The sequence below is a fragment of the Tupaia chinensis genome, unplaced genomic scaffold (genome assembly GCF_000334495.1).
Source record: "Tupaia chinensis unplaced genomic scaffold, TupChi_1.0 Scaffold000350_1, whole genome shotgun sequence".
In the NCBI taxonomy this organism is placed as follows: domain Eukaryota; kingdom Metazoa; phylum Chordata; class Mammalia; order Scandentia; family Tupaiidae; genus Tupaia; species Tupaia belangeri.
In genome coordinates, this window is record NW_006159844.1 from 6,144,799 (window position 1) to 6,169,818 (window position 25,020).

The 25,020-nt window shown below is 43.0% G+C and overlaps 1 protein-coding gene and 1 pseudogene across 3 annotated transcripts in view; one reads left to right on the forward strand and one right to left on the reverse strand.

The window, feature by feature from the left end:
* The window catches only part of EAPP (E2F associated phosphoprotein), a 34,916-nt gene extending 25,501 nt beyond the window's left edge, over positions 1–9,415 (forward strand). For 2 of the 3 annotated variants that reach the window (XM_006152383.3, XM_027773402.1), the window contains one exon: positions 8,847–9,415. In XM_006152383.3, the coding sequence (XP_006152445.1) occupies positions 8,847–9,123 (277 nt within the window). In that variant the 3' untranslated portion in view covers positions 9,124–9,415. Of the gene's footprint in view, positions 1–5,647; positions 6,166–8,846 lie in introns of all 3 variants that reach the window. The other variant, XR_003550020.1, reaches the window with a different exon arrangement.
* Positions 9,416–12,833: 3,418 nt separating this feature from the next.
* Positions 12,834–25,020, reverse strand: part of LOC102489370 (prostaglandin reductase 1-like) — a 26,028-nt pseudogene continuing 13,841 nt past the window's right edge.

Consider the following 25,020-nt stretch of genomic DNA (forward strand, 5'->3'; position numbering starts at 1 on the left):
GTCTGCTTTTAATACTTTCAAGGGAGATTTTGACTTCTTGTATTATAGTCTTCATCTCTAACAGTTCCATCTGATTCTTCTTTAAAGTGTGTAATTCCTCTTTTAGATCTTGCAAGAATTTCCTCACCTCCTGAAGCTCCTCGGCTTCTTTCCCCTGCCTCTTCAGCAGTTCATTATCTCTCTTGTCTTCGATCTCTGTGAGCTTTGTCACCATAAAAATTCTAAATTCTTTATCAGACATTTCCATGAATTTCATCATATTGTCTGAGGATGAAGAGGACTTATTTTTCCTTGGAGGAGAGGTATTTTCTTGTATTTCTATATTTCTTGTGGCCCTGTGGTGATTTCTAGTAATCAGATGGGTGGTGCGTTCCTTCTAAGTTCAGTCTGAGTCTTCAGAGGCATGCAGGAGGAGGTGATCTGCAATCTCTCTTCCGTTCCATTCTCACTCTTTGTACATCAGCATCAGTGGGAATAGAGGAATATTTTGACCCTAGCTGTATTCAGATGTGTAGATTCTGTTCACTTGTACATGTCTAGACATTTTAGTGAGCAAAGGTAGAAAATAAATGAGGAAGAAGTCTCAGCAGAAATCTTCATTTTAAGTCTCTGAAAGCACTAGTTCACAGCTGAAGTTCAGGAGCCATCAGTCTTTTTTTTTTTTTTTTTGGAGAAGTTTTTGCTATAGGGCATGTGCACTTACCCAAAAGACAGAAAGACAGAAAGAGAGAAATCACCCCCCCTCCAGGGGGCATGGCCATGCCACAATTCCTTCTCCTCCATTCTCTCGGGATCTTGGGCACGCATACACACACGCCCAGCATGAGTTTAAGCCACCCGGTCTGGGACTTGACTGCTATCAACTACATGGGAGTCCAGTGATAGCCATCATGCCAGCCACTGGTCCCAGATGAGTCTTCTTTATGGGACTGGAATAACCTAAAGAGGTAGATTCGTGGCCTGGATTACAACAATATATGTTGCAGGATAGCTTTTGTGATGATATCCAGGTCCTTGGTGGTTCAGAGAAAGAATTGAATGAAACGTGCAAATAGTGTAAGAAAAAGGTAGTTTATTTTTATTTATTTTTATTTTTGGAGAGGTTTTTGCTATAGGGCACATGCATTCACAGAGAGAGACAGAGAGACAGAAAACAAGAAATCACCCCCCAGGGAGGACGGCCATACCATAGTCCCTTCTCCTCCATTCTCCTCTCGGGATCTTGGGCACACACACATACGTGCCCAGCATGAGTTTAAGCCACTGGGTCCAGGACTCGAACTGCAGTCGACTATATGGGAGTTGAACGACATAGCCAGTACACCAACTGCTGGTCCCGGAAAAGGTAGTTTATTAAGTAAGAGTAAAAAGTACACTCCTGAGAGGTAGGAACAGACCTAAGTGGACAAGAGTGAATGGCTCAAAAGGCTAATTTATTCTTTTTAAAAATTTTTATTTACTTATTATTTTTTAATTTTGCTGTAAGTCACATGTGCTCACTAGAGAGAGAGAGAAAGAAAGAGAGAGAGGGAGAGAGAGAGGGAAGGAGAGAGAAAGCAAGCTGCCAGGTCTAGGACTTGAACTGTGATCAGCGTTGTGGGAGTCTACCATTACCTGCCAGCCTGTAATTTATTCTTTTAACTAGCTTGCAATTTCTGGTCCTCTGTAGCAATTTAGTTTTGTACTCTACTCATAAACTTTAAAAATAATTGTTTAATTCTTTTATGGGAGAGAGTCAGAGAGGGATAGAAACAGACACTCCCAAATGAATCTTCACACTGTCATCCACCCATAGTCCCAGCCAGCTTGGATCATGGGCATGCAAGTGCCTGTCTTGCACAGGCAGGTCCTGGGGACATGAATCCAGGGCCTTCCACATCAGTCTAGTTGTGTTACCACTGTACCATTGCCTCACTCCAACTCTCAGGCTTTTGCATGTAAGTTGACACCTACTATCTGTTTATGAAATGAGGAAACGGTCTTTGTACATAAATTGCTTCCTTTCTAATTAAATTGTAATACAGGGTTGCTTCATGATCTAACAGAGAAAATTGGCCTTGGTAAATTTTGTGTTTTATATCAGTGTAGGTTTTCAGTAAGGTGGAGTGAAGTGGACATTTTTATTTTTATTTTTTAAAGAATTATTAATTTATCATTGTTATTATTTTTTATAATTTGGTACAAGGCACATGCACTCACCAGAGAGAGAAAGCGAGCAAGCGAGAGAGAGAGAGAGAGAGAGAAAGCCACCAGATCTGGGACTCAAACTTCATGCAACCATGTTGGGAGTCCAGTGCCTTAACTACTACGTCTCCTGCTTGCTCCATAAAATTTACATTTTTAAAGTTTTAGGAAATGATTTAAGACTTCCTCTCTCTCTCTCTCTTTTCTTTCTTTTTTCTTTTCTTTTTTTTTTTTTTAAATATTGTTATAGGATGTGTGTGCTCATCAGAGACAGAGAGTGAGAAATCACCTCTCGGGGAACCAGCAGTTAGCGTAATGGCTATGTCACTGGATTCCCACGTAGTCGACCGCGGTTCACATCCTGGACCCAGTGGCTTAGAACTCATGCCGGGCACGTGTGCGTGCATGCCCAAGATCCCGAGAGGAGAATGGAGGAGAAGGGATTGCGGCGTGACCATCCCCCCTGGGGGGTGATTTCTCGCTTTCTGTCTCTCTGTCTCTCTCTGTCTGGTGAGTGTACATGCCCTATAGCAAAAACCTCTCAAAAAAAAAAAAATAGAAATCACCTCTCAGGGAGAATGGTCATGCCCCAATCCCTTCTGTATTCTCCTCTTGGGACCTTGAGCTGGTCTGCACACATGCCTAGTGTGATTTTCAAGCTGCAAGGTCCAGGATACAAACTGCATTTGTCCATGTGAGATCCAGCCACTGTAACCTCCATGCCATCTCCTGGCCCCAAAATGATTTAAGATTTCTAAAAGTTTTTTGTTTTTTGTTTTTTTGTTTTTTAAGAACTAGTGGGACTAGCAGTTGGTGTAATGGCTATGTCGCTGGACTCCCATGTGGCTAACCATCGTTCCAGTCCCGGACGTGACTTAAACTCATGCCAGGCACATGTGTTCCCAAGATCCCAAGAGCAGAATGGAGAAGGGATTGCGGCGTGGCCATCCCCCCAGACACTTTCTGTCTTTGTTCTGTCTTTCTGGCGAGCGCACATGCCCTATAGCAAAAACCTCTTAAAAAAAAAACAAAACTATTTTACTTAACTTCATTTATTTTATTTACTTATTTTAATTTTACCAGGAAGGAACAGAGTGATAGAAAGAGAGATGGAAAGCGAGAAAGCAAACTGCCATGTCTGGGACTCAAACCATGGTCGGTCATGTGGAAGTCCAGTAACCTTGACCACCATGCCACCTGCAGGCCACATCTTTTTTTTTTTTAATTATTATTTTTTAGGGCCAGCAGGTGGTGTGTTGGTTAAGGTGCTGGACACTCAGGCATGTGGGAGATGAGCAACATAACCATTACACCATCTGCTGGTCCCAAGACTTCTAAGAGTGTTCTTTTAACAAAATAGTGTGGCCAGCAGGTGGTGTGGTGGTTAGGGTGCTGGATTCTCACATGGGCGACTAGTTTAAGACCCAGGCCCAGTGGCTTGAAATCACAGCAAATAGGCAGATAGATAATAAATAAATGTTAAAAATAAAAAATAAAAAAGGAAAGGAAAGAAACGAAACTACTTCAGGGCCAGCCCACAGTGTGGTAAGGCAGCTGGATTTCACATTGCTGACTGCATTATTTTGAGTCCTGGCCCAGGTAACCTGAAAAACATTCCGAGTACATGTACATACATGTCTAAAATCTTGAAAGGAGGGAGAAATGGAGAAGGGATTGCTGTTTGACCGTCCCCATGGGGGGTGGTTTCTAACTGTCTGTCCCTCCGTCTCTCTTTGTCACTTTCTAGTAAACACACACACACACTATGGCAAAACAAAAAACACCAAAAATCAAGGGAACAGTTTAGAGACTGGGACTGGGACCTAGTGGTTAAGAGAACTGAATTCTCACATGGCCAACCATAGTTTGAATTCCAGACCTGATGGCTTGAAAAACGTTCTGGATGTATGTTTGTGCATGCTGAAAATCCAAACTGGGTGGAGAAATGGAGGAAAAAGGATTATGGTGTGGCCATGCCCCATTAGGGGATTCTTCTGATTTCTTTTTCTCTCTCTCTCTCAGTCTCTCTAGTGAGTGCATGCCTCTCTGGCAGGGAACTTTTGGCAGAACTCCCACTACATGAAATGGATTTTAGATAAATAAAGATCTCAAACAATGGACCAGCAGGTAGCATGGTGGTTGAGGTGCTGGACACTCCCACATGGCTGACTATGGTTCGAGTCGCGGACCTGGTGGCTTGCTTTCTCATTCTTTCTCTCTCTCTCTCTCTCTTTCTCTCTCTCTCTCTCCCTTGCCCACTCTGTGTTTCTCTCTCTGGTAAAATTAAAATAAATGAATGAGTAAATAAAATTAAAATAAGTCATAAAAAAAAGATCTCAAATAAGATCTGTTGAAGGAGCATCAAAAGGACTTAAAGTTTCTCTCAGAACGAACATATTGGAAATTGCAAATATTTTTGTGCAAATATTATATAAGCATTAGATAAACAAATTAAGACAAGTTACTGTCACTGCTATGGTCTGTTGGAAGAAATTCTATGCCCCGTATTCTCTGAAAATATATAGATTCTGGGGACCAGCAGTTAGCTAATGGCTATGTCGTTGGACTCCCATATAGTCAACCGCGGTTTGCGTCCTGGACTCGATGGCTTAAAACTCATGCCGGGCACGTGTGCATGCGTGCCCAAGATCCCGAGAGGAGAACGGAGGAGAAGGGATTGCGGTGTGGCCATCCCCCCTGGGGGGTGATTTCTCGCTTTCTGTCTCTGTCTGTCTGGCGAGCACACGTGCCTTATAGCAAAAAAAAAAAAAAAAAACCTCTCCAAAAAAAAAAAGAAAGAAAAGAAAAATATAGATTCTGTATCGATGCCATCCAAAGTAGAGGAATTTGGAGTAGTCTCAACTATAAGATTGATTTCTCTTGGGAACCAGCAGTTAGCGTAATGGCTATGTCGCTGAACTCCCACATAGTCGACCGCTGTTCGCGTCCCAGACCCGGTGGCTTAAAACTCACGCCGGGCGCGTGTGCGTGCGTGCCCAAGATCCCAAGAAGAGAATGGAGGAGAAGGGATTGCGGCGTGACCATCCCCCCTGGGGGGTGATTTCTCGCTTTCTGTCTCTATGTCTCTGTCTGGCGAGCGCACGTGCCCTATAGCGAAAGCCTCTCAAAAAAAAAAAAAAAGATTGATTTCTCTTGTTACTTCTGCAATAAAACTAGATTTTCATATGCTTTTCCAAAGGAATTTCCTTAAAGGATGACTCGTATATTAGAATGTGATTTTTACAGGCTGGCAAGTAGTGTAGTGGTGAGATGCTGGACTCCCACATAGCCAGCTGTGGTTAGAGTTCTGACCTGGCTGCTTGCTTTGTCACTCCTTCCCACCCCACCTCTCTCTAATTAAATTAAAATAACTGAATAAATACAAATAACTGAAAAAGAAAAGACTTGAATTCTGTCTTTTAGTACTAATGGGTTGTTGCTCAATAGTGTATCGTCCTTATAGACCTTTGCTCCAGTTTGTACTGAACGTGGGCCAAGAAGACGTGGGCAACTTGTCATTGGTTCCCCTTGCATGGAGGATTGTGAATGATACCTGCAGAGCAGATCTTTGTCCACCGTGTCCTCCTGTCGTGAGAGTTTAGCTTGTCTACGTGTAGCCCACATTGTACAGCAGAAAGATGACAGACAGTGGTTTGCTGAACTTTCTGAGAAGATTTTGGAAACAATCAGTGTTATTTTAAAATTACATGAGCAGTGGAAGACTTTTAATGAAAGAAAAGATGCCAGCTATTAGTAAGGTGCTGAAACCAAAACCATCTTCAGACAGTGAAGGAGAGCAGATTCCAAATGGAAGTCAGAACTCTAGCTACATTCAATCATAAAACATTCTGAAGAATTTCGTGTTGGACCACTTAGAAATAAACATTGAACAGATTTCAGTAATGTCTTCAGTGGAACACTAATGAAAATGAATGGCTTGTTTCTGTCAAGTATATTGGGAAGTGATTTTAGTTTTGCAAAGTAAGTTTTTCTTTACCTAATTTGATTCTCATATATAATTGATTAAAATCTCTGGACTTGGGACCAGCAGATGGTATGGTGGTTAAGGCACTGGATTCCCACATGGGCAACTGTGATTCGAATTCCAGATTTGGCTGCTTAAAAATCATGCTGGGTCAAAAAAAAAAAAAAAATCATGCAGGATCTATTTGTGTGCATGCCCAAATTCTGAGGGGGAGAATAGAAAAGGGGTTGTGGTATGACCATCCCCTCTGGGTGGTGATTTCTCACTTTCCCTCTCATTATCTCTGTCTTGCTGATGAGCGCATGTGCTCTATGGCAAAAAACCTTAAAAAAAATAAAAAGGCAAAAAAACTTGATTAAAGGTTTGGAGCTGTTCTCAGGAGACCTACAAACAGACACACACAGACATTTAAAAAGTAATAGCTTTTGACTGGTTCTAATTCTTAATTTGGATGATAGCAGTTACAGCTTTTTATTAAGCCAGGAAATGTGGAACATCATTTGTTTAAAATTCTCTTTGGTAATTGAAGGACCAAAAGAGGACATAGAAGGTCAATATGTAAAGATTGTTTTCCTCTGCTCTAAGTTTAACTTGAAAACTCTAAGGGGGCGCAGATGGCATAGAGGTTAGTTATGTCAGTAGATACCACATTGCCAACTCTGGTTTGAGTTCTGGACCTGGTGGTTTGAAAATCACACTGGGCACAGGTGCATGAGTGCCCAGGATCCCAGGAGAAGAATGAAGAAGGGATTGTGGCATGGCCATCTCCTCTGGGGGGTGATTTCTCACTTTCGCTCTCATGTTCTCTGTCTGTCTCTCCAGTGGTGAGCACACATGCCTTAAGGCAGAAACCTCTAACAAACAAACAAAAAAACTAAGGAATCAAATCTTAACAAAATCTTGGAAGATTTTGGTAATGACAGTGATAATTTCAGGAAAACTAATGGAAGTATCTACTGATTTAGAAGTGGATTGATTGATTGATTGATTGAATTTTTTTTTTTTTTGGCTATTGGGCATGTGTGCACACCGGAGAGACAGAGAGATAGAAAGTGAGAAATCACCCTTCAGGGGGGAATGACCATGCTGCAATCCCCTCTCCATTCTCCTCCTTGGATCTTGGCTGCATACATACCTGGTGTGGTTTTTTAAAATTTTAATATATAACATAAATTAACCCATTTATGTAGCCTAGTGATATTCCAAATGTCTATGGAGCTTCTAATTGGTCTTTCAATTCCTTCAGTCTTCTGATGGCAGACTTCACTGTGACAGCCGAAGTGGTGGTGTAGGTCCAGGCACACTGGCTACTGTTTTCATGCAGGAACCACAGTGCCAGGTCCCCACAGCCCATCTCTTCATCTTGGTTTTGCCACAGAAGGAGCAAGTGCACTTGGCATGCTGGCTGATTTCAATTTTCTTCACCATTTTCCAGAGGGAGGCACCATAGCAGGTTCTGTATTTACTGACGATGTCAACCTTCTTGGTGCGTTTAGCCATATCGCCGCCAACTAGGTCTGAGCCCAGAGAGCCCTGGTGTGATTTTTGAAGCTATCGAGTTCAGTACTTGAATAGTCAGCCGTGTGGGAGTTCAACTACATAACTGCTACGCCATCAGCTGGTCCCTAGAAGTGTATTTTCTTCAGTAGTTTTGATATCTTGCAATGGAATATACTAGACCAGCCAGGAGAAAAGTGCAATATATAGCATATTTTGACATCTTATAAGTTATATTAATTCCAGGGCTGGGGCCATCAGGTGGCATGGTGGTTAAGGCACTGGACACTCCCACATGACTGACCATGGTTCAAATCCTGGATGTGGCAGCTTGTTTTTTCTCTCTCTCTCTCCCTGGTCAAATTAAAATAAGTGAATGAATTAAAAAAAATTCCAGGGGCAGCAGGTGGGTTGAAGGTTAAGGTGGCTGGATCTCATATGACTGAGGGCTTGAAAAACATGCTGGAGAGCCTGCAGGTGGTGTGGTTGTTAAAGGCACTGGACTCCTGCATGGCGGGCCACAGTTCAAGTTCCGGACCAAGGGCTCGGTGCACATGCATGTTTGCTGAAAATCCTGAGAAGAGAGTGGACCAGAAAGGATTGCGGTGTTGCTCACATCTACTTTGGTTGGTTGTTTCAGTATGTTTTGGGTGTTAATTTTTTTTTTTTTTAAAGAGGTTTTTGCTATGGGGCGTGTGTGCTCACCAGACAGATAGAGACAGACAGAGAGAAAGCAAGAAATCATTCCCTGGGGGTGATGACCATGCCGCAATCCCTTCTCCTGCATTCTCCTCTTAGGACCTTGGGCACGCACGCACACATGCCCAGTGTGAGTTTAAGCCACTAGGTCCGAGACTTGAACTGCAGTCGACTATTTGGGAGTCCAGCGCCATAGCCATTATGCCAACTGTTTGTCCCAGATGTTAACTTTTTTTTTTTTTAAGAGAGATTTTTGCTATAGAGTGCATGCGTTCACCAAGTAAAGCAATCCGACACTGCAATCCCTTCTCCAGTCTCCTCTCAGGAATTTGGGGCATGCATGTACTTGGACTTGGCTTGAGTTTTAAGACACCAGGACTGGGACTCAAACTGTGGTCAACTCTGTGGCCATCTGCTGATCTCAGTGTTAACTATTACAATAGAACATAAGTCTAAATTCCCTGTTTTATTTTCGTCTTAGGCATGAATCCTATAAAACTCAATATAGAGCAATGTTTGTGATGAATTGTTCTGTCAACAAAGAGGAGGTCCTGAGATACAAAACCTCAGAGAACAGGAAGAAAAGGTGGGGCCATAAGAAGATGAGGACTAACCATGAAGATGCTGCAGAGCAGGCAGAGACAGAAGTGGAAGAAGTCTATCACCCAGTCATGTGCACCGAGTGTTCCACTGAAGTGGCAGTCTACGACAAGGATGAAGTCTTTCATTTTTTCAATGTTTTAGCAAGCCATTCCTAAACAGCAAGCTGGATTTAATTACCTAATACTGTACATAAGGCAAATGAAGACAGTTATTTTCTTCCTGTCTATTCATATCATTAAGTAACATTGAGTTGTTATTTGAGGAAGCATCATTTTATCCTTATGAAAGAGAATGGTTATCAGCCTTCTTATCAACCATTTTTCCTTTAATTTTCTCCCCAGTTCTGATGAGGACTGATTATTCATTCCCTTTTCGATGGACATTTGGAAACTCTGGGCTTTTTATTTATTAATGCTCTTTTGAATTAAAATGTTCTGGAGTTAATAAGTAATCTGTGTCTGAGTTATTTTTTATTTTGGGTATACCCTTGTTGTGATTAAACTAGAAACTTTCCTGGCTTCAATTGTTTTTGCTAAGAAGTATCTTTATTCTCACCACTACACACAGGAAATGACAATATTTAGTAACTGTTAACAATTGCAGGGAGTTGGTATTGTCAGATACCTTGAATGATACAGCTCTTTCTTTAAAAAAGATTGTACTTACTAGTATTCTAAGCTTAATGAATCCAAACTTTAAAATAGAAATTAGGACCAGCTCTATGGGACAGTAGTAATGCTCTGCTTAAGAGACACCGGATATCTCATGGTGACCGTGATTTGAATTCCTGGCTTGGTCAACCTAAAACACACTGGGCACAAGTTCTAGTGCTCAGGATCCTACAGGCTGGAGGACTGGAAGAAGGGAGGATTGCAGCATGACCAGACCGTTAGAGGATGATGCTTTCTCTTGTGTGCATACACATGCACATGCTCTGTATCACGAATAAATAGAAATTGGTGATAGGCCAGCCCTGTGGCCTTGTGTTAGGATAGTCAGATCCCACATGGCCAGCCAACTGCACCATTCAAGTCCTAGACCCTGCATCTTGAGAAATATGCTGGGGACATGTGTGTGCATGCCCAAAATACTGAAAGGAGGGAGAGATGGAGAAGAAGGGAGTGGGGTGTGACCATTCCCCATATGGGATGTTTTGTCTTCCCTCCTCCTCCTGGTGAGTGCATGGGCTCTCTAGACAAAAAGAATGTAGTGATAAGGGAGAGTGACTTCTTTCAGCCTGATTTTAAAATCCCGTTGCCATCTCTTGAATCTACCATTTATTTCTTCTGTTTATATACTTACATATTTGCTCTTTGCTGACTTATCAATATTGTTCATATGTTTATTAGAGAGTATGTCTCAGGGGGCCAGCAGCTGGTGTGGTAGTTAAGGGCGCTGGATTCCCACATGGCCGACAGTGGTTTGAGTCCCAGACCTAGCAGCCTACTTTCTCACTGTTTCTCTCTCTCACTCTCACTCTCAGTCCCTCTCTGGTCAAATTAAAAAAAAAAAAAAAAGTTAAAATAGTTATTTAAAAAAAAAAGTATGTTTCAGAAGATGGTTTCTGTTTGATGGTAGTTAAGGTGCTGGATCCCAAATGGCTAAATCTGTGGTTTGAATCCTGGACCGGTGGCTTGAAAAACACACCAAATATATGTGTGCCCAAAATCCCAAGAGGAGAAAGGAGAAGGGATTGTGGTGTGATCTTCTTCCCTGGGGGGTGATTTCTCACTTTCTCTCCCTCTGTCTCTCTGCTGAGCACACATATCCTGTGGCAAAAATCTAAAAACAAAATAGATGCCAGGGACCAGCAGGTGGTATGGTGGTTAAGGCACTGGACACTCCCACATGATTGACCACAGTTCAAGTCCTGGACCTGGCAGCTTGCTCTCTCATTTTCCTTTTTTCTCTTTGTGTCTCTTTGGTCAAATTAAAATAAATGAATGAATAAATAAAATAAAGTAAAACAAAAAACAGATGCCATATTTTTAAAAAATGACAAAGTAAAAGTAAGCCGGAGAACATTCACTTACTCTATGTGTATACCTGCTTTTGGTCACTGCTTTTAGTAAGGTGGAATGTGTTGTAGGTTCAGAAGAGCCCCAGCACCAAACCTGTTGCAAGTATGAAATCTTAGCTTTTGACTTGTCAGTGCCAGCAATGGCCTCATGTTTTCTCTCAGTCCTATTTCTTGGCCAAAGCTGAGGGTGTGCTATAATATGAATTCTTATAGATGACTGATTTGCAGAGGAGATAGAAATATCTCCAGCTAAAGGGAAGAAAAATTTCAGTGGCCCTGTCACATGTCTAAGGATTGAGGAGGACCTTTTTTTTTTTTTTTTTTTTTGAGATATTTTTGCTATAGTGCATGTGTTCTCCAGAGAGAGAAAGAGAGAGACAGAAAGCAAGAAATCATCTCCTTCCCAGGGGGGATGGCCCCACTGCAGTCCCTTCTTTATTCTTGAGGAGGACTTTTTAAAGGTCTGAACTTGGATACTTGGGCTCTAGGAATCACACTTTTTTAGACTCACACATTTATCGTTCATTTTCTTCATAGTCCTACTTGGGGATATGCTTAGAAAAGCTACTACCCTCCCCCCATTTTGTTTCTTTTACACGTACCTGTTTTATTTATTTTTTAAATTTTTTTGAGAGGTTTTTGCTATAGGGCGTGTGCACTTGCCAGACAGAGACAGACAGAGAGACAAAGCAAGAAATCACCCCCCAGGGGGAATGGCCATGCTGCAATCCCTTCTCCTCCGTTCTCCTCTCGGGATCTTGGGCACGCACGCACACGCGCCCGGCGTGAGTTTTAAGCCACCGGGTCTGGGACGCGAACAGCGGTCGATTACGTGGGAGTCCAGCAACATAGCCATCACGCTAACTACTGGTCCCTATTTATTTTTTAATTTGAGGGCTCTTCATATAGTTCTAGAAAATGGGTATTATGAAAAATTATGCATGGATTTCAAACTTTTTGCACAAAACTGTCTATTTTAATTCTTTTTTTTTTTTGAGAGGTTTTTGCTATAGGGTGCGTGCACTTGCCAGACGGAGACAGAGAGCGAGAAATCACCCCCCAGGGGGGATGGCCATGCTGCGATCCCTTCTCCTCCATTCTCCTCTCATGATCTTCATGCACTCACATGTGCCCGGCATGAGTTTAAGCCACCAGGTCCGGGACTCGAACCGTAGTCGACTAGATGCGAGTCCAGCGGCAGCCATTACACTAACTGCTGGTCCCTATTTTAATTCCTTTTAAAAATCCATTTGTACTGAGGCCAGCAGGTGTCGTGGTGGTTGAGGTGCTAGACTTCTACATGGCTGACTGTGGTTCAAGTCCTGGACCTGGTGGCTTGCTTTCTCACTTTCTCTCTCTCTCTCTCTGGTGCAATTTAAAAGCAGCAAATGAATGAATAAATAAAATTAAATATATATTTTTAAATCCCTTTTACCATCTTGATTTATTGAAATTTACTTTGATTTGAAATTACATTAAATTTGTAAATTTGAAGAGCAGTGACATCTTCATAATGTCATGTTTTCCATCTGCTATGTCACTTCTTTGTTCAAATATGTATGCTCTGTTTTTTAATTAAGCAGTATACTTTTTTAAAAGAATTATTTTACTTTATTTTGTTTATTTTATTTTTTAAAAATTTGACCAGAGAGGGAGAGAGGCAGGGAGAGAGAGATATCAAGCTGCCAGGTTCAGGACTTGAACTGCTATTGGCTATGTGGGAGTCCAACACCCTTAACTGCCACGCCACCTGTCAGCCCCAGGCAGTATATGTTTTTATTAAAAGGTGAAAACAAATCAGGTAATCATCCACATGATCTCCAGATTCCATGTATAATTTTTTATTCATGCTTTCACTATTGTTTTCCCCAAATTATCTCCTTTCAGCATTCTTATAAGTGCAGTTGGCATGTTTTTAGATCCTTCAATGATGTATTCTTGGTACTGGATTTTACCCTCCCAAGACCCATTTCATCCAATTCTTCAGAGCGTTTTGGCAGACCTCTCCTTGCCAGCAGGAGATGAGGAACCCTTCCACTTCATTTGGGGGGTAACAACATTCAAAAACTCTCCACCTACATTATCAAAATAACAATCATAACCATCAGGGGATGCTTCTTTTTTTTAAGTTTTCTCTAAAGAATCTATTGTTTGTAGTTAAAGGCAACATCAAATAGCAGATTTTCAAGGTAGACAACCTTTTTATCAGATCCTGATACTCCGACAACTTTGCAGCCCTTGAGCTTAGCTATCTGCTCTACAACAGAGCCCACTGTTCCTGCTGCTGCATTGACAAGCACCGTTTCTCCACCCTTCACACCACAAATGTCATGCAGGCCAAAGTAGGCAGGTAGGCCTGTCATGCCAACTATCCCCAGAGCCATAGACAGTGATAACGTATTCGGCCACGCTGTAGGTAGCTTTTCCAGGCCTTTCCCATCAGAAATGGAATGTGTTGTCCAGCCTGAAGAAGCCAAGCCAACAGTTGCTGTTAGCCAGGCTGAATTTTTACTTTCTACAACTCTGGCCACTTGTCCCATCATCGAATCGCCCTCCTTCAATCTTTTGCCTGCCAATCTCTAAGGATCCACAGTGAGGAACAGAGCTTCACGCAGAACTTACCCATTTTTGAAGGGTGGGAGCTCAGTTGTCTTCAACTCAAAGTTACTATTAGGATTGCCTTCAAAGTCCTTCTTCAGGACCCAGCTCTTAAGCTTTCACCATTCTGAAGCTCAACCAGAGTGTGTAGGTGGCACGGCCTGAAAGGGATGGCTGTGATTCTGTACCCTTTGGTTTTTGCAGTTAATTCATTAAAGTACCATACATTTTCAAAGCTTATTCCTAGATATTTTATAAATATATATATATGAATTTTATTATTGCAAATAGGATTTCTTCTATTATGTTTTCAAAAGTACCGCACATGTTAAGTGTTTATTCCTGAATATTTTTATTAATTTTTTTTGCCATTGTAAATGACATCTTTTGTCCATAAAATTTTCTAGGTGGAGGAAAGTCAGTGATTATAAACAATTGCAGTACTTTTTTAAAAAAAATATTTATTTTATTTTATTTATTCATTCATATTTTAGTTTGACCAGAGAGAGACAGAGGGTGAGAGTGAGAGAGAGAGGAAGTGAGAAAGCAAGCCACCCGATTCAGGACTTGAACCCTGGTCGGCCATGTGGGAGTGTCCAGCGCCTTAACCACCACACCACCTGCTGGTCCCCAACAATTGCAGTACTTTAATTCACCACCAGCTGTCCCCAACAATTGCAGTACTTTAATTCACCACCTTGCTGAACTTTGAGTTCTACTTTTTTTCGGACAATCCCTTGGGTCTTCCTTCTCTCCCCACAGCTGGTTGTCCGTTGGTGTCTGGGACATGGTGCTTCTGCCTTGTTCCTGCATGATCACTTCCTTGCTGACATTTCTTTCCTCCTCTTTTCCTCTACACCTTTGCAGTCTCCAGATTTCAGCCCTTCAGCCTTATACTCAGTGTCCAGTCTCTTCCTCAGATAATTCACCCACTTATTTAAAAAGGGTTTAGTCTTGGGACCAGCAGTTAGCGTAATGACTATGTTGCTGGACTCCCATGTAGTTGACCACGGTTCGTGTCCCAGACCCAGTGGCTTAAAACTCACGCCAGGCGCGTGTGCATGCGTGCCCAAGATCCCGAGAGGAGAATGGAGAAGGGATTGCGGCATGGCCATCCCCCTGGGGGTGATTTCTCGCTTCCTATCTCTCTGTCTCTCTCTGGCTGGCTGGCGAGTGCACGTGCCCTATAGCAAAAACCTCCCCCCTCCCCCCCCAAAAAGGCGTCAGTCTCAATGCCAAACTCCCAAGTCTATTTTGATGCTGAATACTCTAGGATTCCTATGCCAGTTGTAGTATCCACTTCCTAGCTGTGTAGGTTTAAAACTCAAAACTTTTCCTATGGTTCTGTATTCTTCGTTAACTACTTCTACCGAGTTACCAAGTCTTTTTCCCCCTTTTCTTTACAAACACCCCGTACTCATCTATTTTTTCTTCCTAGTCACACTGAGTGCAGGTCACGTTCATGTCTGTGGACCATTTTCACCACCTGCCAATGATTTTCTTGCTTCCGGTTTCCCTTACTCATTGTCTCACTTATTCAACATTAATTGAGCTCCTTCTATGTGCCAGATGCTAGGGGTTTACAGATCAACGACAGGACCCTATTCTCAAAGAGCTGAGAGAAACAGGAGAAATGGGTAAGCCAAAAATCACAGTATCGTGATGTTATGTGCCATGGCACAAGTATAACACCAGGGGTCACCACAGTATAGAAGAGAAGTCCTCTTAGGAAGAGGTAATGTTTGAGGTCAGTCTCGCATGATCAGTTTGAATTGGTCAGTAATTCAACACTCTGAGGTTCTTAAAACTCTCTTTGGCCATACTCCCCTAGAGGGGATGTCCATACCACAATCCCTTCTACTTCATTCTCTTGGGATTTGGGGCACACACACAGGTGCCCAGAGTGCTTTTCAAGCCATTGGGTCCGGGACTGAAACCGTGCAGTTCACCAAGTGGGAATCCAGTCACTTTAACCACCACCTCACTACTGGTCCCAGAAGACACTTTCTTATTAATTTTGTAGTTGGGTTTATCTGTGTCTGTTATCCTAGCCTGTGCAATGACAGGACAGACCTCTCAGTTTTAGTCCTACTCAATTTTGACTTTTTCTTTTTCTTTTTTTGGAGAGGTTTTTTTTTTTGCTATAGGGTGCGTGCACTCGCCAGACAGACAGAGACAGAGAAACAGAAAGCGAGAAATCGCCCCCCAGGGGGGATGGTCACGCCGCAATCCCTTCTCCTCCATTCTCCTCTCCGGATCTTGGGCATGCACGCACTCGCGCCCTTCGGGAGTTTTAAGCCACCGGGTCCAGGACGCAAACTGCGGTCGACTACATGGGAGTCCAGCGACATAGCCATTACGCTAACTGCTGGTCCCAACTTTTTCAACCATTTCACAATTACAGTAAAGCAGGATCTGCAGACCAAAGGCAGAGAGGTCTAGTGAAGGCGGGAGCTCCCTAGTGAAGCCTGCAGCTGGTGGGCCTCTCTGTTGCCATGGGAGCTATTTGCCTCTGCAGTGGTAATGGGATTGTACATAATCATCCACTCAGGGAACTGGGCTGGCTTTTGGAGAGCTGAGCCTTTGAAAGAGTCCCTTTGTCCTGCCAGCTCCTGGCACAATGCCCAGTGAACTGTATGAGTCATCCCGGTTGCTCACCGGCAGTTTTTTCCCCCTCTGTACAGGCGTATACACTCACTGGACAGAGACAGAGACAGAGAGAGGGAAAGTGGGAAATCGCCTCCCGACCCCCCACCACGGGGGCAGGGTGGGGATGGGGAGGGGTTGGTGGCCCTGCTGCAACCCCTTCTCTAGTCTTCTCTCCGTATTTTGGGCACCCACGCACATGCCACCGCAAGTTTTTATCAACTCACAACTCTCAACATGTCCGAGATGGGGGTTAGGGAGAGCTAGTCACTCTGCCGCCTGCCTGACTAGCTTGTTCTCAGAATCTCAAGGTTCTAAAACACGCTTTTGACTCCTGTTGTTGTTTAAACGGCAAAGAATGGCGGGGGAGGTGATTTGCCTGTGTGCGGAAATGGCCGACTGGATGTAGAGCCTCGGAGCTCGGAGTTCCCTGCAGAGTGTCGGCCTGGTCCTTGAAAGCGGCCGCTCCTGTAGCTGCGGAGGCGGCACCAAACTCTCCCGGCGCCAGCTGCGAAGGGAAAGCGGCGACTGCGGAAACATCAGTAAATGCATCGTAACAGGAAAGCCGTCGGTTACGGATATCTCAACTTTGGGCACTCCCAGGCTGAGGAAGCAGTCTGTATTTCGAAGAGGTTTTAGCCTCCTGGATTACCTTCATTGGCGTATAGTCCCTCTCTGTTGACGGAAGTAGCCAACACGAGTCACTTCAAAGGCCCTCAAACGGAGTCACTTCTAAATCTCTCACTTGTTCCCGAAGTGTTCCCCTCACTTGCTTTCAAATTACCAGTAAGGCATGCGGTCCTTGGATTCCTGCGGAAAAATGTCAGCCTTGCAGGGCTGTGGGTACCAGGGCTAGAGGGATTTCCTTTCTCCTTTTACTGAGTGAGTATGCGGCTTTATAAAGTAGCTGCAGCTTTTAAGTGTTCAACTTCTGGTTCAAAATTACTTATTGAATCAAATATACAGGTCCCTGCTTATTAACCACCTGCATCCCCTATATAACCATGATACACCAGTTGCCAAGGCAACTTTCCTCTATATGACAGTATTATAAATCATTCCTACGGAGGGTCACAGTCTGACAAGATAAACCCTGTTATCTTCTTTAGTAGCTTTCAACTGAAGAGCTCACCCTCTGGGACCAGCAGATGGCATAATGGTTATGTTGCTGGACTCCCACATGGCTGACTGTGGTTCCAGTCCTAGACCCAGAGGCTTGAAACACACTGGGTTTGTTGCATGAGTGTCCAAAATTCCAAGAGGAGAATAGAGAAGGGACTGCAGCATGGCCATCTCCCCTAGGGGGGGGTGTTTTTTTGCTGTCTCTCTCTGTTGAGTACACACTCCCTATAACAACAACAAAAAAAGTCTCTTAAAGAAAAAAAAGACCTCATCCTCCAACATAGATGATCCCTTTGTCAATATACCTTGCATTAAAGAATAATCCTTTAGGGAATACAAAACACCATCCTTTATCACCATGACTATCTTGTTTTTAATTTTAATTTTTATCAAGGTAATATATAAGTAGTTTTTTTAAAAATAAAATAGTATCTGGGACCAGAAGATGGCATAATGGTTACATTGCTGGACTCCCACACAGCTGACAATTGATTCGAGTCCCAGACCTGGCAGCTTGAAACTCACGCCAGGTGTGAGTGTGTGCATGCCCAAAATTCCAAGAAGAGACTGGAGGAGAAGGGATTCTGACATGGCCATCCCTCCTGTGGAGTGATTTCTAGCTTTCTGCCTCTCTGGCAAGCCTATGTGCCCTATAGCCAAAATCTCTCTTTAAAAAAAAAGTATCAAAATGCAACAAAATAACATTTCTCTCTGCTAGCCACTGTTTTCTCTGCTAGCCATGATCTGGTTGCTCAGAAGCATCTACTTCCAATTTAATTTTTCTGGTATTCACTTCCTCTATCTAAATAATAAACTTATGCTATAGTTTCTTAGTTCATCAACTTTAGATAATAATGTTTACCTTCTATTACACTCAACAAGAACCCAGAACTCTGTATGCTGCTTCCTCTCAGTATGAATATAGCATAGGCTTGCTTTTTAAAAATTGTTGTTAAATTATTATTATGGCTGAACTAAACAGTGTGAGATGGTTACATTTCATTTCTTCTACATTTTGTTTTCCTGGAGTCAAAAATTGCCCTTGCTGTTATTTGCTTAATTTTGTTGGACATCTACACAAGTGTTCCCACATCCTCCAACTGCCTGTCGGTAGATCTTTTTATGTGGTTAAACCTAAGAGATCATTGTTTTTTGCCTGATTTCCCTCCTGGAAAGGTCCCTCCTGGAGTTCTCTATTTCATTCCATCTCTGTCTAGTTCTGATATACACTGGCTAGTCTAGAACATCTTTTGGTCATAATATGGAAAATTCTCTTTACTTCTCTCCTACGTTGAATCTTATTTCCTGGGTTGCATTTCTTACTCATTTTGGTTTATGCTCTTCTTTTTCACTAGAGCACAACCTCCAATAGTTGAGAAAGGGCATATGGGAACTTACATGTAAAAATGACTTTAGTCTGTTAGACCAGCAGATGGCATAATAGTTACATCACTGAACTCCCACGTAGTCGACTGTGGTTTAAGTCCTGGACCTGGTGGCTTGAAACTCACCCTAAGAAAGTGTGCATGCGTAACCAAAGTCCTGAGAGGAGGATGGAGGGAGAAGAGACTGTTGCATGGCCATTCACCCGGGGATGATTTCTTGCTTTATGACTCTGTCTCTGTCTCTCCAGCGAGTGTACACACCCTATAACAAAAATCTCTCTCAAAAAAAAGAAAAGAAAAAAGGAAAAAAGGAATTTAGTCTGTCATCAAATTTAATCAATAGTTTGCCAATTAAAAATTATGAGCGAGGGGCTGGCAGGTGGCATGGTGGTTAAGGTGCTGGACTACCATATGGCCAACCATGGTTGGAGTCCCAGACCTGGTGACTTTATCACTTTCCCTTTCTCTCTGTCTCTGGTCAAATTAAAAAAAATAATAAAACTAATAACAAATAAAATAAATAAATCTTTAAAAAAATTATGAAGGAGAGCACCAGTGGATGGCATGATGGTTACATTGCTGGACTCCCACATGGTCGACTGTGGTTCAAAATCCCAGACCTGGTGCCTTAAAACTCATGCCAGGCGTGTGTGCATGTGTGTCCAAAATCCTGAGAGGAGAACAGAGAGGGGATTGTGGCATGGCCTGCCCACCTGGGAGATGATTTCTCATTTTCTGTCTTTGTCTCTCTCTGGCGAGCACATGCGCCCTATGGCAAAAACCTCTCTAAAAAAAAAATTATGATGGGGCTGGCAAGTGGCATGGTGGTTACTGGTGCTAGATTCCCACATGGCCAACCATGATTTGAGTCCCAGATCTGGTGGCTTGCTTCCTCACTTTCCCTCTCTCTCTTTCTCTCTACCACTCTGTTCCTCTCTGGTTAAATGAAAATAAATAAAGTTAAATTAAAAAAAAAATATGAGCAAGAAATGGGACCAGCAGATGGCATAATGGTTACATCATTGGACTTCCACCATGGTTTGAGTCCCATACCCAGCAGCTTAAAACTCACACCAGGTGCATGTGTGTATATACCTAAGATCCCAAGAGGAGAATGGAGGAGAAGGGATTGTGGTGTGGCCGTACTCTCTGGGGGGTGATTTCTTGCTTTCTGTCTCTCCATCTCTTCAGTGAGTGCACACACCCTATAGCAAAAATCTCTCTCTTAAAAAAATAAAAATTATGAGTGATTAATAATTGTTGCTATGAATTCTAAAGGTGAGTCAGCCAGTGATATGGTGGTTGAGGTGACTGGATCTCACATGGCTGGCTATACAGTTTGAATCCTGAGGGTTTAAGAAACTGTGTATGGGACCAGCAGTTAGTGTAATGGCTATGTAACTGGACTCCCACATAGTTGACCGCGGTTCGAGTCCCAGACCCGGCGGCTTAAACTCACACCGGGTACGTGTGCGTGCGTGCCCAAGATCCCGAGAGGAGAATGGAGGAGAAGGGATTGCAGCGTGGCCATCCCCCTGGGAGGTGATTTCTCACTTTCTGTCTCTCTGTCTCTCTCTGTCTGTCTGGCGAGTGCACGTGCCCTATAGCAAAACCTCTCAGAAAAAAAAAAAAAAAAAAAAGAAGAAGAAAGAAACTGTGCATGCCCAAAAATATCCCGAGGAGAGAATGGAGAAGGGATTGTAGTGTGGCTATCTCCAGGATGGGAGTAGGGGGCTTTCTCACTTTTCCTCTCTCCTCTCTCTGTCTCTGGTGAGTGCATGTGCCCTATGGCACATGTATACATACGAATTCTAAAAGTGGGGCTGGCAGGTGGAATGGTGGTTAGGGGCACTGGACTCCCAAATGGCTGACCACAGTTCAGTCCCAGACCTGGCAGCTTGCTTTCTTACTTTCTCTCTTTCTCTGTCTCCCTCTTTCTCACTATAGCCCTCTCTGGTCAAATTAAACAAATAAATGGATAAATAAAGTTAAATAAAAATAATTTTAGAAAAAGAATTCTAAGGGCGTTAGTATAGTACATTGTATCGTAGTGTCCAGGCTTGCTATTAGAAAGAAGTCTGGGGCCTTTTCAATTGCTTTTCTTTGTATGTGACAGAAGTAGAGGCTGTTAGTGCCCGTCCGTTCCCTTTCACAATCCCTATTCCCCACATGCCAAAGCCTTCTTACTCTAAGTGCCTGTGAAGCTCTGCTTTGGGTCTTCATGGGCAGTGGGAGTCTGTATGGCCAATGGACATTGCAAGCTGAAGTGCCAGGCTACTTTCATTGCCTTCAGAGTAGCTCTCGACTCACGAGGAAAAGACTTGGTGGCTAATACGCGTTGGGTGGGACAGCTCTGAGGTGTATTCTCACTGCCTCCCAAAGGCCCTTCCTGGGATTTAGGTCTAGTCACTCATCGCAGTAACCTGCACGTTAAAGCTTCTTATCTTTTTTTGTCTCACCATTTTCCTATTAAGGTTTCTTTGGGATCACCTCCCAGATCAATCACTTGTTCTCAAATCCTAAACTAAAGTGTGTTTTTAGGAATTCCTAACTTAGGACAGGATCATGTTTCCCTTCTCCTTTTTCCTTAATATTCTGAAGTTTCACACTGAAGTATCTTAATTTTTATTCTTTTTTTTTTCTTTTTTTTGGGAGAGGTTTTCGCTATAGGGCACGTACGCTCGCCAGACAGACAGAGACATAGAGACAGAAAGCGAGAAATCACCCCCCAGGGGGGATGGTCACGCCGCAATCCCTTCTCCTCCATTCTCCTCTCGGGATCTTGGGCACGCACGCACACGCGCCCGGCGTGAGATTTAAGCCACCGGGTCCGAGACACGAACCGCGGTCGACGATATGGGAGTCCAGCGACATAGCCATTACGCTAACTGCTTGTTCCCAAGTATCTTAATTTTTAAACAAAATCTGTTGGGTCATTCAGATGGCCTATTAGAACTGCATCTTCAACTATAGAAGTGTTTTATTTATTTATTTTTAGAGAATTATTTTATTTAACTTTATTTATTTATTTATTTATTTATTTAAATTTGACCAGAGAGGGACAGAGCAAAAAAGAGAAAAGGAAAGTAAGAAAGTAAGCTGCCAGATCCAGAACTCGAACCACAGTTGGCCGTGTAGGAGCCCAGCACCCTTAACCACTGTACCACCTGCCAGCCCCGAACCATCTTATTTTCTAACAATTTCCTTTTCTTAGACTCTATTTTCATTTATTTATTTATTTATTGGAGAGGTTTTTGTTATAGAGCACGTGCGCTTGCCAGAAAGACAGAGAGAGACACAGAGACAGAAAGAGAGAAATCACCTCCCGGGGGGATGGTCACGCTGTAATCCCTTCTCCTCCATTCTCCTCTTGGGATCTTGGGCACGCATGTACATGCTTCTGGCGTGAGTTTAAGCCACTGGATCTGGGACTCGAACTGCAGTCGACTACATGGGAGTCCAGCAACATAGCCCTTATACCAACTGCTGGTCCTTCTATTTTCCTTTAGAATCTCTTATTTATTGAATGGATTTTTTCTCTTTTTTGCTATAGGATGTGTGCACTCACCAGAGACACATAGAGAAAGTGAGAAAACACCTCCTCACACACATACTGGAATGATGACCGTACTGCAGTCCCCTCTTCACTCTCCTCTCGAGATTCCAGGCATGCATGCACATGTATCCAGTGTATTTTCCAAGTCGCTGGATCCAGAACTCACATGCAGTCAGCCATGTGGGATCCAGCTTCCCTATCTCCACACCAACTGCTGGCCCTTGAATGTGGAGTCTTCCAAACTTACCCTCCTTCTCTTATGTTTTCATAAGAAAATCACAGGATACATTTTTGTTCATCCGTTTATCTTTCTCAAGCTAAGATAAGATATTGTTTAACTTTTTGTCAGTATGTTCTTTTTGGGAGATTTCCTCAATTTTGTCTTCTAATATATTTTTTAAAGAATTATTTGTTTGTTTTATTATTTTATTATTATTGTTTTATTATTATTATTTTATAAATTTTGTTATAGGGTACATGCACTCACTAGAGAGAGAGAGAGAGAGAGAGGGAAAGTAAGAAAGCAAGCTGCTAGGTTCAGGACTTGAACCACGGTCACCATGTGGGAGTCTCTAGCACCATGCCACCTGCTGTTCCTTTAATATTTCTTTATTTGGACTTTCTTTTTTTTTTTTTGGAGAGGTTTTCGCTATAGGGTGCGTGTGCTCGCCAGATAGACAGAGAGAGGCAGAGAGACAGAAAGCGAGAAATCATCCCCCAGGGGGGATGGTCACGCCGCAATCCCTTCTCCTCCATTCTCCTCTCAGGATCTTGGGCATGCACGCACACGCGCCCGGCGTGAGTTTTAAGCCACTGGGTCCGGGACGCGAACCACGGTCAACCACATGGGAGTCTAGCGACATAGCCATTACGCTAACTGCTGGTTCCCTATTTGGACTTTCTTGTTTATTCATTATATGAGTATCTTTTTTCCTGATCATTACTTTTATAACAACCTTTCCTTATTTTATGAATATTATTTTTCTCATGACTTGGAGAAATAGGTTTGAAGTCTCCCTCTCCTTTTAGTTTCTTTTTTCAGTTGTTTGATTTTGGTGTCTGTCTTTTATGTAAGAAGTTTCCACATATGTCTAGTGATTCTTGGCTGTTTATTCATACTAAAGAATGAAGCACTAAACTGAAAGTTCTGTGTATTTGAGATTTATTGATTGGTGAATTTCACTATGGTGAAGGGGTTTAAGAATCTACTGTTTAGGGGAACAGCAGTTGGTGTAATGGCTATGTCGCTGGACTCCCATGTAGTCGACCTCGGTTTGAGTCCCAGACCCGGTGGCTTAAACTCACACCAGGTGCGTGTGTGTGCATGCCCAAGATCCCGAGAGGAGAATGGAGGAGAAGGGATTGTGGTGTGGCCATTCCCCTGGGGGGTGATTTCTTGCTTTCTGTCTCTCTGTCTGGTGAGCGCACATGCCCTATAGCAAAAACCTCTTTAAAAAAATCTACTGTTTAGGATCAGAGGTTTTATTTAGTTCTTCTCTTTTCTATTAGTATTCCTCTCTGCACGATGCCTAATATTTCCAAAGATTAAACTTCGTTTCCTGCAGGGTTGGCTTTCTAGGACAGTTGTAAGATCTGGTGTAGAAGAGCTCCTTCTAGGGGCCAGCAGCTGGCGTAATGGCTATGTCACTAGACTCCCATGTAGTCGACCGTGGTTCGAGTCCTGGACCCGGTGGCTTAAACTTATGCCAGACGCATGTGCGTGTGTGCCCAAGATCCCGAGAGCAGAACAGAGGAGAAGGGATTGTGGCATGGCCATCTCCCCAGGGAAGTGATTTCTAGCTTTCTCTCTCTCTCTTTCTCCCTCTGTCTTTCTGGTGAGCACACACGCCCTGTAGCAAAAACAAACCAAAAAAAAAAGAATTTATCTCTGAAAATGAGCATGATGAGCAGACCTTGTAGCCTAGTGGTTAAGGAAGCCAGATCCCACATGGCCAACCACTGTTTGAAACTTGAGTTCAGCAGCTTGAAAACATACTGGGCGTGTGCGTGCGTGTGTGTGTGTGTGTGTGTGTGTGTGTCAAAAATCCCAACAGGATGGAGAAATGAAAAGGGATTGTAATGTGACTTTGCCCCCTAGGGGACGCTTTCTCCTTTTCTTCTTTTCTCTCTCTTTCTCCCTGTATCTCTCTGGTGAGTACACACATCCTCTGGCAATTAAAGAGATAGAGAGAAAGAAAATGAGCATGGTAAGTTTGAGTGTTATAAAAATATCCATAAAATTGGCCCAGCCTGTGGCATGGTGGTTAAGGCAACTGGATCCCACGTGGCCAACCACACAATTCAAGTCCCAGCTCCAGAGGCTTGAGAAACACATACACACAATCCTGTAAGGAGGGAGAAATGGAGAAAAAGGGATTGTGGCCTAACCATACCCTAGGGAAGGTCCTTTCTCACTTTGCCCCTCTCTCTCTGTCTTTGGTATGTACAAGTGCCATCTATCAAAATTTAAAAAAAAATCATAACATCTAAGATCGATACTCAGAACAATGTGGCTAACTATGAAGTATAAAAATCATAAGGATAAAAAATTTTATGCTGGAAACAGCAGATGGTGTAATGGTTAGGTCACTGGACGTAGTTGACCATGGTTTGAATCTCGGACCTGGCAGCTTAAAACTCACACCAGGCACGTGTGCATGTGTGCCAATAACAGAGAATGGAGGAGAACGGATTGCGGTATAGCCGTCCCCCCCCCGGGGGGGGG